Here is a 13,227-nt window from a genome sequence, read left to right on the forward strand (position 1 = left end):
GACAATCACTCAGGTAAGACTGTTCCCTTCCTGTTGGCGAACACTTCAGTGGTCACAGGCATTCGGCCTCTGACCTTCGGGTAAGCAAACTCCAAGGCGGCCTTCACGACACACGACATCACAGAGTCGCTGAGCAGAGACTGATAACCAAGTTCCGCACACATGAGGACGATCTCAACAGGGATCTTGGGTTCATGTTGCACTATCTGTAACTCCCGTGACTTGCCTGTGTTTGCTAAACCTCACTTACTGTGTTGTCTGGAGACAATACACATCTCTTTAACCTGGGCTTAATGCTCCTTCCACTCACATTGTCAGCCACTTTAAGATTTGAATAGCAGGTTAGGTGTAAAGATTCGCATTCTAATCAGTAATCTGTAAACTGTCTGTGCTTTATATGCTCTGTCTGAGGCCAGAACTCTTCATTCACCTGACGAAGAGGGGAACCTCAAAAGCTTGTGAGTTTACTATCAAATAAATCGGTTGGACTTAAACCTGGTGTTGTCAGACTTCTTACTGTGTATCAGGTAAGCAACGTAGGCTGAGTTGCAAGAGTATGTACCGTGTATCTGTTGGATGGTGTTCTCATGTCAGATGATGGCATCTGTGTCGATGATCCGGCATGTCTTGCAGAGGTTGCTGTGGCAGGGTTGTGTGGTGTTGTGGTCACTGTCCTCCTGAAGGCTGGGTTGTTTGCTGCAGACAATGGTCTTTTTGAGGTTGTGCGGTTATTTGAAGGCAAGAAGTGGGGGTATGACGATGGCCTCGGCAAGATGTTCATCTTCATCAATGATATGTTGAAGGCTCCAGAGAAGATGCTGTAGCCGCTGCGCTCCGGGGAAGTACTGGACAACAAAGGGTACTCTGTCCACCGTGTCCCGTGTTTGTCTTCTGAGGAAGTCGATGTGGTTTTTGACTGTGGCTGAGCCAGTTCTGTATCCACCTTGCCAGCTCACCTCTGATCCCATGCAACTTCACCTTCTGCACCAGTCTGCCGTGAGGGACTTTGTCAAAGACCTTACTGAAGTCCATGGAGGCAACATCCACTGCCCTACCCTCCCTCATCAATCAACTCTACTTCCTCGAAAAACTCGATCAAGTTACTGAGCCATGATCTCCCCTTCACAAAGCCATGTTGCCTCTCACTAATACATCCACTTATTGCCAAGTGGGAGTAAATCCTGTCTTAAAGGATCCTCTCCAATAATTTCCCTATCACTGACATAAGGGTCACTGGCCTGCAATTAGCTGGATTATTCTTGCTATCCTTCTTAAACAAAGTAACAACATTGGCTATTCTCCAATCCTCTGGGACCTCCCCTGTAAGAAGTCTTACAACAACAACACCAGGCTAAAGAACATAGAACATTACAGCGCAGCAGAGGCCCTTCAATCCTCGATGTTGTGCCGACCTGTGAAAACCAATCTAAAGCCCATTTAACCTACACTATTCCAATATCATCCACACATTTATCCAATGACCCCTCCAATGCCCTTAATGTTGGCAAGTCCACTACTGTTGCAGGCAGGGCATTCCAAATCCATACTACTCTGAGTAAAGAACCTACCTCTGACATCTGTTCTATATCTTTCACCCCTCAATTTAAAGCTATGTCCCCTCGTGCTAGCCATCACCATCCGAGGAAAAAGGCTCTCACTGTCCACCCTATCTAACCCTCTGATCATCTTGTATGCCTCTATTAAGTCACCTCTTAACCTTCTTCTCTCTAACGAAAACAGCCTCAAGTCCCTCAGCCTTTCATAAGACCTTTCTACCACGTAGTAAGGGTGTGGAATGCTCTGCCTGCAGCAGTTGTGGACTCGCCAACTTTAAGGGCATTCAAATGGTCAGTAGATAGGCATATGGATAACATTGGAATAGTTTAGGTTAGAGGGTCATTAAATTGGTTCCACTGGTCGGCACAATATTGAGGGCTGAAGGGCCTGTACTGTGCTGAAATGTTCTAATGTTCATTTCCTCTGGCTCCATGCATAGATTCCCTCCCATGTCCTCGAGTGGGTCAAACCTCTCCCTTGCTACCTTTTTGCTCTTTATATATGTATAAAAGCCTCCTCTAAACTTTTCCCCACGCACCTTAAACTTACGCCCCCTAGTATTTAACTTTCCTACCCTAGGAAAGAGCATCTGACCATCCACTCTGTCCATGCCACTCATATTATAAATATCAGGTCACGCCACAACCTCTGTCGTTAGATAAACCGAGTTTATCTAACCACTCCTCATAGCTAATGTCCTTCAGACTAGGCAACATTCTGGTAAACCTCTCCTGTACCCTCTCCAAAGCATCCACATCTTTTTGGTACTGTGGCGACCAGAATTGTATACAATATTCTAAATGAGGTTCTGTACTGCGGCTACATGACCAATTTTTATATTCAATGCCCCGACCAATGAAGGCAAGCATGCCACACGCTTTCTTGACTACCTTACCCACCTGCGTTGCCACTTTCAGTGACTGGCGGACATGCTAGCCCAGATCTCTCTGCCTGTCAAAATTTATAAGGACTCTACCATTTACTATATAATTCTTATATGCATTGGACCTTCCAAAATGCATTATCTCACATTTGTCTGGATTCAACTCCATCTGCCATTTCTCTGCCTAAGTCTCTAACCGGTTTATATCTTGCTGTATCCTCTGACAATCCTCTTCACTATCCGGAACTTCACCAATTTTTGTGCTGTTTGCAAACTTATGAATCAGACCAGCTACATTTTCCTCTAAATCATTAATATATACTATGAACAACAAATGACCCAGAACTGATCCCTGTGGAACACTGCTAGTCATAGCCTTCCATCCAGAAAAGCACCCTTCTACTGCTCTGTCTTCTTATGGCCAAGCCAGTTCTGTATCCATCTTGCCAGCTCTCCTCTGATCCTGTGTGACTTCACCTTTCATACCAATCTACCATGAGGTACCTTGTCAAAGGCTTTATTGAAGTCCATGTATACAATATTCATTGTCTTTCCCTCATCATCTTTATCACTTCCTTGAAAAATTCAACTTATTGAGGCACAACCTCTCCTTCATAAAACCATGCTATCACTACCAAGTCCATTTGTTTCCAAACATGAGTAAATCCCATCCCTTAGAATCTTTTCCAATAATTTCCCTACCACTGATGTAAGGCTCACCGGCCTGTAATTACCTAGATTATCCTTGCTGCCCTTCTTAAACAATGGAAACAATATTGGTTATCCTCCAGTCCTCTGGAACTTCACCTGTAGCCAATGAGGATAAAGATTTCGGTCAAAGTCTAATTAGTGCTCTCTCCCTAAGCGATGTACTAGAGCTGAGTGTTGTGTTGGGGAGAGTGCTAATGTTATAGGTCTATAAGCCAGTACCATCCATGAATAAAACAACTGTAACTTATCCCGGAGTTTCCTGTGGTTAGTTGAAGAAGTCCATCACAACAAGGAGCGATGACATTTCTCCCTGACTCAAGCCGAAAAGATGATAAAAGCCAATTCAATAAATCACTTTAAAAGAGTGTTAGGAAGATACAAATAGAATTACAAGCTTCAAAAATCAGGAATTTGGGATGATTATTGTGAGAAACTGGAGTCTTTGATAAACAGGTATTTTAAAAGATTTGCTAAGCAAGATGAAGAGTCTTGGTTTAAGATTCTGTGTTAACATCCTAAACTGTTAGGATGGTATCTTGCGTGTCTTGACGATGCAAGTGTTTAGAAATGACCAAGATGACCCTCTGGAGCAGAATGTAAATTGGAACTCTGACCTTAATCAAGGTGAGTGGTGGCCACCCTGATGCTTTGAGTATCTGTCCTGTGTCCATTGGTCACTTTATTTTCAACAGATGATTGACACTGGGGAAGCTACCAGTCCCCAGAGAAAGGGTATATTAACAAATGCTCAGGTACAGGGGGTGATACTGTTATGGGTGATATACTGCTGCTGAGGTGATAGTGGTCAATGGATAGCCTTCTTTCCCAGAATGGAAGAGGCGGACAAGGAAGATGAGATCAACACACATCGTACCAAGAATTTATCTGCCATTTGGATTTTGACTGTTAGAGGTCATATATCTTCTCTAATTAGTTTAGATATAAACTGTTGTTTCTTAATAAACTTAAAAATCCATTTTAAAATTACTTATGGCCAGTCGACTTTCTATTTAGGTACCTATGGTTCTCAAACCTCAGTTGATGTTACAGCACGATTTTGGGATATGTGTCTTTGCCCTTTCAAAGAAGGGTGGCCACCCTGATGCTTTGAGTATCTGTCCTTACTGCATGTATCTGTTATGGCATGATGAACACATTCCATGCCATAACTTTCTATGATTCAAAAGTTTCTATCAAACCTACAATTCTGTTCATTGATTAATTACAATGGGAAAATTGATGTCTCCACATCAGACAGGATGGAGGGAGTTTTTCTCTATATCTAACCCTATGCTGTACCTGTCCTCGGAGTGTTTTATGGGGACAATGTCGAGGGAGCTTTATTTTCTAACTCCATGCTGTACCTTCCCTGGGAGTGTTTGATGTTGAGTCTTTCACGTGGCAAATATTAAGCGCATCCAAGAAAGAGACTGGACAAGTGGTACCAACTGAGATCAGTTTTTATTTTTCAGTAATATTTTTACTGGATTAATAAGGTGAATGACTCTGGACCCATATGATACTTGACTCTAAGGAAGGTTCTGTGCTTTCAACACTGCTAAGTGTAGAATGAGTGCTGAGAGTCAATGGAACTGAGTCTCTGAGGATTTTGAGTGGAGAATCTGCAAGGGAGTGAGGACAGATTCTCAGTGATGGTCAAAGGATGACTAGAGACTCTACAAACACCACTGGTAAGCATTCTGGAACATGCGTAACCATGGTGATACCATGAGAGTTTGTCGCCAGTCCTGAGGCATCCAGGGCCACTGCCAGAGCAAGGTGCAACGTTCTGGGTGAGGCATCATTGCAAGGTGTCGGCCATCAGCGGAACAGAGAGCAGCAATGCCATGTGGTGATCCATTGGGATTCTGGGGATATTGTTCTGTTGGGATGCCAGAATCATCGCAGTAACGGAGTGGAGCCAGGTTTCCCTCAGTTACCCGCCTCAGCACAGTGTCTGACTCAAACTGCATGTAACCTGCCAAGAAATTAGAACAGAGAATGAATGGGAGAACACTTCATTCTGCTGGGCACAGCACCATCTCACATTGGTCATAGGTGTCCAACTCCAGCACTAGACCATAACTAAACATACAGGACAGCATAGGATCATTACAGTGTAGAAACAGGCCGATTGGGAGGCCTTGACAAAAATCGTAACCCCCATGTATTTACCTTTCTAACCCCTCCCGACACTAAGGGGCAATTTATCATTGCCAATTCACCTAACCTGCACATTTTTGGACTGTGGGAGGAAACCAAAGCACTCAGAGGAAACCCATTCAGACACAGGGAAAACGTGCAAACTCCACACAGACAGTGACTCAAGGCTGGAATTGAACCCAGGTCCTTGCGTTGTGAGGTAGCCATGTTAACTGCTGTGCCAGCATGCCACCACAGTCCACAGGTAGACAAGATGTGGCGATGCCAGTGTTGGACTGGGGTGGGTACAGTAAGAAGTCTCAAAACACCAAGTCCAACAGGTTTATTTGGAATCATCTGATGAAGGAACAGCGCTCTGAAAGCTCGTGATTCCAAATAAACCTGTTGTACTTTAATCTGGTGTTGAGACGTCTTACAGTCCACAGGGACTGATACTGAGCATAGAGGATGGTAGGGTTAGACAGATACAGAATCCCAGGGACTAATACGGACCATACAGGTCAGCAAGGTTACACAGATACACAGTCTCAGAGACTAATGCTGAACATGCTGATGGATTCACAGAGTCAGTGTCTTGTGAGTACTCAAGGCAGATTTCACTTGGCAACCTGGAGTTTGTGGATTCTGACTTACTCATAATCTACCAATTATAACTCCTCCCCTAAGCTAGTGTAGAGTCTCTCACCTTCACCATGGGCCACCCAGACTCCAAGTGTCGAGCCTTCCATCCCCTGCAGCAGAACTGAGCTGCTCTCCAATATGGTAACAGTGACAAAGCGTGATTCAAAACGTCCGGACCGATTGTGGGTCAGCAGGACTCCATGGCGCATTTCACTATCTGAAAAAGATATTGGTCCAAGTCACACATCAATGAAGTTCTGGGGTGAAGAGTTGAAGAGCCCCTGACCTCCAGCCTGGCATCTCTACCTTAATGCAATCTGAGCATGAGATCAGTAAAAGAGTGACAGTGGTAAACAGGGCATTACAAGCATTAGTGTTATATTAAGAGGGATAGAATTGAAAAGCATGAATGTTATGCAGTAGTTGTACTGAGCCTCCTGGTCTCCATTTTATAAATACGAGGAGGCGCTGGATTGCATGCAGGAAAACATAGGTCTGGATTTTCCGCTCCAGATCAGAGCTATAGAAACATAGAAAATATAAGGAGTAGCCATTCGGCCCTTCGAACATGCTCTGGCATTCATTTTGATCATGGGTAATCATCAAATTCAATATCCTGATCTCGTCTTCCCCTCGTAACCCTTGGTCCTTTTAGCCCAAAAACTATGTCTAATTTCTTCTTGAAATCATGGTGAGGATGATCACAAAATCTGGCAAAAAGACTTGAGGTGCAACATCTGATAACATGTGCACCCCAACGCCACGTGCATCAATGCAGCTGAGATAGTTTCATCGGCTCAACTGACATGCACTGAGGCATACTGTAGAGATGCCGGCGTTGGACTGGGGTAAACACTGTGAGAAGTCTCACAACACCAGGTTAAAGTCCAACAGGTTTATTTGATAGTAATCCCACAAGCTTTCAGAAACACTGTTCCTTCGTCAGGTGTGTGGAAGGTTCTGGTCAGAGAAGGGCATATAAAGTCACAGTTTACAGAATACTGATAAAGGATGAAGGAGTCTGGAGGGACCAGTGCCTATGTCCTGGCTCTATTTGATTGGCCTAATCGAACGATGCAATCTGGTTTCTGATCAATTCTGGGGTGTAATAATGCAAAGGTATTGTGAAAAACCCAGGGACCAAAGCTGACAGGAAGATGACAACATCTAAGAAGAAAGGCTGATACCATGCAGAAAAATCCTGGTCAGGTTTCATCTGCAACTGGAAATCAACCTTGAGTAAAATAACAGATTGTGAGAATTTGGTTTAAGCATTGCAAGTATTTATTATTGTTTAAGTAGCTGCAAAATAAAGTCGACTTTTTGTCAAATTTAGATACTTAGTAGAGGTTAAAACACACAGGTTTGTACATCAAGGCATACTGTTTAATTGGGAGCATTAAAAATGTATTTTTTATTTCAATGTTTTATTCCAAAGATGTGCAGGTTAGACTGATTGGCCATGGTAAACTGCCCCATAATGTCAGCATGACTAGCAGGGTAAATACGTGGGCTCAAGGGGATAAGTCTTAGATGGGTTTGTGGTCAGTGCAGACCCGATGGGCTGAATGGCCTCCTTCTGCACTGTAGGGATTCTATGATTAAAGACAAGTTTCACATTTTAGAAGTCATATGTGTTGAGGAGAGAGTGTTGAATTTGTATTTTTGGGCAGCACGGTAGCACAGTGGTTAGCACTGCTGCTTTGCAGCTCCAGGGACCTGGGTTCAATTCCTGGCTCGGGTCACTGTCTGTGTGGAGTTTGCACATTCTCCTTGAGTCTGTGTGGGTTTCCTCTGGGTGCTCCGGTTTCCTCCGACAGTCCAAAGATGTGCGGGTTAGGTTGATTGGCCATGCTAAAAATTGCCCCTTAGTGTCCTGAAATGTGTAGGTTAGAGGGATCAGCAGGTAAATGTGTAGGGCCTCGGTGGGATTGTGGTCAGTGCAGACTCGATGGACCAGATGGCCTCTTTCTGCACTTTAGGGTTTCAAAGTCTATGTCAGTGGCTTTCTGAAGCTAGCTGGAAATGTTTAGTACATGTTCTGTCAAGTAATGGAGGAGACTTCAAGGCTTTAGCTAAACCTCACACCTAAGTTCCTTTGCATTGAGAATCAAAAATACATAGAGGCTAGATTCAGAAAGTGTAAAAGCAGGCCCTCTTACAGGGTTGCTTTTGTCTGTTCTGAAGTGCTGCCTTCAGTTGTACAATAGTGTTAATTTGCAGTCTGGTGATCAAGGGCATTTGGCGAAGCAGGAAGTGAGGAAAGGAAGTGATCTTTTTCTTTTCTACCAGTGGTTAGCACTGCTGCCTCACAGCGCCAGGGACCCGGGTTCGATTGCTGGCTTGAGTCACTGTCTGTGTGGAGTTTACATGTTCTCCCTGTGTCTGTGTAGGTTTCCTCTGGATGCTCCGGTTTCGACCCACAGTCCAAAGATGTGCGGGTTAGGTGGATTGGCCATGCTAAATTGCCCCTTAGTGTCAAGGGGATTATGGGGATGGGCCTGGGTGGGATTGTGGTCAGTGCAGACTTGATGGCCCAAATGGCCTCCTTCTGCATTGCAGGATTTTATGATCTACCCTTCCTCAGAAAGAAGAGCAGCCTTGGTAAGGAGAAGCTGGTGAGTATTTCCACTGTTCTTAACACAGCCTAAACTAGAGGAAGTAAAGGTAAAGTGGATAATTTAAGGGTAATTTGGCAGGCCAGCTTGGTCATGTGGAACGTTCTTCCTGTCTAATTTGGGAAGTCAGGGACACTTTCAGTATCCAGGATGACCACTTGATCAGAAAGTGTCTCCAGCCTGCAGCGATTTGAAATCCGTGTTTCAGACTGGAGCTGCGACTGGATTCGCTGTGGAGCATCTGCAAGGTGGGGAATGAGCAGGCAGAAAGAGAATGCATGATCACCTGACAGAGAAAAAGTAGTAGGCAGGTAGTCCCGGAGTTCCCTGAGTCCATCGCCCTCTCTAATATGTTTTACATTTTGAAGGTGGTTTCTCAAGAGAATGCAGCAAGAGTCAAGTCCATGGCACCACAAGTGGCTACATAAAGTGGGGAAAAAATAAAGAATGGGAGAGCAATACTGATTGGTGATTTTATTTGTAAGTGGCTGCAGATGTGAATTCAGGATGGTATGTATGTTGCCTCCCTGGTGCCAGTGTCAAGGATTTCACCGAGCAGAATTCTGAAGGGGGAGAGCGAACAGCCAGAAATCATGGTACTTACCAGTACCAACAATGTAGGTAAGAGAGATGTGGTCCTGAAAGCAGGATATAGGGAGCTAGGAAATAAATTAAAATGCAGGATCTCAAAGGTAGTAATCTCAGGATACCCTCAATGAATCGCAATACTCTCTGAGCAAAGAAATTCCTCCTCATCTCTGTAAAACGGATGACTGCTTTACTCTGGGATTATGCCCTCTGGTCCAAGACTCTCACACAAGGGGAAACAACCTCTCAGCATCTACCATGTCAAGCTCCTCAAGAATTCTGTATGTTTGAATAAGGTTGCCTTTCATCCTTGTAAACTCCACTGAGTACAGGCCCATCCTACTCAACGTCTCCTCATAAGAAAATCCTTCTACACCCAGGATCAACTTAGTGAACCTTCTCTGGACTGTCTCCAATGCCAATATATATTTCCTTAAATAAAGGGACCAAAACTGTTCACAGTATTCCAGGTGTGGTCTAACTAGTGCCTTGTATGGTTTTAGCAAGACTTTTCTATTTTTATATTTCATCTCCTTTCCTATTACCTGCTGAACTTGCACACTAGCTTTTTGTAATTAATACAGCGAGCTTGACATGCCAGTGGGAGAGAGCATGCTGCCTGAGTAAGATTTAACCACAACGAGGGTATTGGAAATTTGAAGCTAGGTGGGTAACTATTGATCAGTGTTTGTAAGTGCTTTTTCTCTTTAAATTCAGTAGTCTAGTTTAAAGGTCACTAAGCAACTGACCCAGTTAGCTATGTGGCAGTAATCTGTCAATCAAGTGAAGCCTGGTTAGGGCCTCAATAGTTGTGATCACTTAGGAATTTTAAACTGATGTGTGAGTCATCTCAGCTCAGCTCACTTCAGCTGTATTTAAGGCACTGGTTTTAACAAGCGCACGACCAGTGAGTTTGTGTGCACCGGTGGGAGAGAGACAGCAGCCAAAGCAAGATCAGCCAAAGTGAGGGTATTGGAAATTTGGAGCGGAGTAGGAATTCGGTGCTGAGGGGAAAGAGGTGCTCACCTTTGGGAGGAGCACAGAGATGGACCTGCAAAGGAGACTCGAGGGCAAGGGAGAAGTAGAAAGAAATTGAACTGTGACGTCACAGCCAGCAGGTAAGTAGTGTTTTTTTTTTCGTTTTTCTCTTTTTTCCTCATGGCATTGCAGTTTTGTTGTGAGGCAATTTAAGGGTCAAGTAATGGCGGAGATCCCAGGTCCCTGTCATGTTCCTCTTGTGCGATGTAGGAATTCACTGGACCTTTCTGGTGTCCCTGGCTCCTTCACATGCTGGAAACATGTCTACTGCAGCTCCTGTTTGATCGCTTGACGGCTCTGGAGCTGCAAATGAATTCACTTTGGAGCATCCATGATGCTGAGTAAATTGCGGATAGCACATTCAGTGAGTTGCTCACACCGCAGATACAAATTACTGAGGAAGATAGGGAATGGGTGACCACCAGACAGATGAAGAGTAGGAGGGCACTGCAGGAGTGCCCTATGGTCATCTCTCTCCAAAATAGATATTCCATTTTGGATACTGTTGGAGGAGACAGCTCACTGAGGGAAGATGGCAGCAGCCAGGTTGATGGCATCGTGGCTGGCTCTGCTGCACAGGGGAGCAGGATAAAGATAGGGGATTCAATTGTAAGAGAATAGATAGGCATTTCTGTGGATGCAAACAACACTCCAGGATGGTATGTTGTCTCCCTGGTGCAAGGGTCAAGGATGTCTTGGAGCAGCTGGAGGGGGAGAGTGAACAGCCAGCTGTCATGGTGCATATAGGCACCAACGATATAGGTAAAAAATGGAATGAGGTCTTACAAGCTGAATTTGGGGAGATAGGAGCTAAACTAAAAAGTAGGACCTCAAAGGTAGTGATCTCTGGATTGTTATTAGTGCCACGTGCTAGTCAGAGCAGGAATGTCATGATAGTTGAGATGAAGGCTTGAGGGATGGTGCAAGAGGGAGGGTTTCAAATTCCTGGGACATTTGTACTGGTTCCATCTCCCCCAGAACCGGTTTCAATCAGATAGTTTGCACCTGGGCTGGAATGGAACCAATGTCGAAGGGGGAATGTTTGTTGTTGCTGTTGGAGAGGGTTTAAACTAATGTGGCAGGGGATGGAAACTGATGCAGGAAGTCAGAGGGAAGGAAAGTGGGGACAGAAACAAAGGGCAGTAAGAGAATAGTGGACGCAGAGAAGCCAAAGACAAAAATCAAAAAGGGCCACATTACATCATAATTCTCAGAGGGCAATGAATGCCAAAAAAAATGCCTGAAGGCTCTGTGTCTCAATGTGAGGAGCATTTATAATAAAGTGAATGAATTAACTGCGCAGATAGTTATTATGGATATGATGCAAGTGATGTCAGAGGGATCTGGCTCCAGGGTGATCAGGGATGGGAACCCAACATCCAGGGGTATTCAATATTCAGGAAGGGTAGATGGAAGATAGTAGGGTAGCCTCGCTGGTTAAAGAGTAAGGAAGGATATTAGCCTGGACAATGTGGAATCTGAATGGGTGGAGCTGCGGAACACCAAAGAACTAAAATGGCTAGTGGGAGTTGTGAATTTATGAATTTATAAAATGTGTCCAGGAAGGTTCTTTGAAACAATATGTTGATAGTCCAACTAGAGAGGAGGCTGTACTGGGGAATGAGCCCGGTCAGGTCATCAAAGTTTCAGTGGAGGAACATGTGGCGAACAGCGACCTCAATTCTGCACACTTTCGAAGAGTCGTGGAAAAGGATGAATGTTGTCCTAGGATAAGGTGCTGAATTGGGAGAAGGCTAACTACAGCCGGATTAGGCAGGATTTGGTGACTGTTGATTGGGAGAGGCTGTTCGAGGATAAATCCACATCTGGCATGTGGGAGTCCTTTAAGGAGCAGTTGATAGGAGTGCAGGACAGGCATCAGCCTGTAAAAAGGAAGGACAGGAAAGATAGGATTCGAGAACTGTGGATAACCAGAGAAATTGTGGGTCTAATCAAAAAGAGGCAAACATAAGGTCCAGGCAGCTAAAAACAGATGAAGCAATGGAGGAATATAGAGAGAGTAAAAAAGAACTCAGAGTTAGAAGGGCAAAAAGGGGTCATGAAATGTCCTTGGCAGACAGAATTAAAGAGAATCTGAAGGCATTTTATACATGCATTAGGAACAAGAGGGTTGTTAGAGAAAGAGTCAGACCTCTCAAGAACAAAAGAGGGGAATTATGCTTAGAACCCAAGGAAGTAGATGAGATCCTAAATGAATACTTTGTATCAGTATTCACAAATGAGAGGGATACATTGATTGGTAGTGTCTCAGAGGGATGTGTAGACCCGTTAGAACAAATCACAATTACAAGGGAGGAATAAAGAAGAAAGAACAAAGTTAAGTCGGGCAGCATGGTTGGTGCAGGCTTGGAGGGCTGAAGGGCCTGTTCCTGTGCTGTAATTTTCTAAAACCCCCTACCCTTCCAGGGACCATATCCCTCTATTCCCATCCTATTCATGTATTTGTCAAGACGGCCCTTAAAACTCACTACCGTATCTGCTTCCACTACCTCCCCTGCAATAAGTTCCAGGCACCCACCACCATCAGTGTAAAAAATCTGCCTCGTATATATCCTTTAAATCTTGCCCCTCACACCTTAAACCTGTGCCCCCTGGGAATAAGCTTCTGACTATCCACTCTCTCCATGCCTCTCATACTCTGGTAGACTGCATTACTCTGGTAGACTAATTGCAGTGTGAATGTGAGCCTACTCGTGACTAACAAAAAAACTTTACTTTTTTCTTCTCTCTCACCAAATCTTGCATTCTCCAACATCTCTGGCATTCGATTTGTGTCCTCTTTTCTGAAGACAGAATCAAAGTCAACATCCTGGGGTTACCACTGACCAGAAACTCAACTGAACTCACCACATAAACACAATGGCTACAACAGCAGGTCAGAGCTAGGAATACTGCGGTGACCAATTCATCTCCTGACTCCCCAAAGCCTTTCCACCATCCACAAGGCACAAGTCAGGGGTGCGATGGAATACTCCCCTACTCCCCACTTGCCTTGATGGGTGCTGCTCCAACAACACTCAGGAAGCT

General features: G+C 44.5%; 1 protein-coding gene across 3 annotated transcripts in view; it reads right to left on the bottom strand.

The window, feature by feature from the left end:
• Positions 1-4,604: 4,604 nt before the first annotated feature.
• pfas (phosphoribosylformylglycinamidine synthase) overlaps positions 4,605-13,227 on the bottom strand; it is a 158,706-nt gene continuing 150,083 nt past the window's right edge. For all 3 annotated transcript variants that reach the window (XM_080184918.1, XM_080184910.1, XM_080184925.1), the window contains 2 exons: positions 6,000-6,152; positions 4,605-5,129 (listed from right to left, as the gene is read on the bottom strand). In XM_080184918.1, coding sequence (XP_080041044.1) covers positions 4,828-5,129; positions 6,000-6,152 — 455 coding nt within the window. In that variant the 3' untranslated portion in view covers positions 4,605-4,827. The remainder of the gene's footprint in view (positions 5,130-5,999; positions 6,153-13,227) is intronic.

This window comes from Carcharhinus amblyrhynchos, chromosome 3 (assembly GCF_965287045.1).
Source record: "Carcharhinus amblyrhynchos chromosome 3, sCarAmb.v2.hapA, whole genome shotgun sequence".
In the NCBI taxonomy this organism is placed as follows: Eukaryota; Metazoa; Chordata; class Chondrichthyes; order Carcharhiniformes; family Carcharhinidae; genus Carcharhinus; species Carcharhinus amblyrhynchos.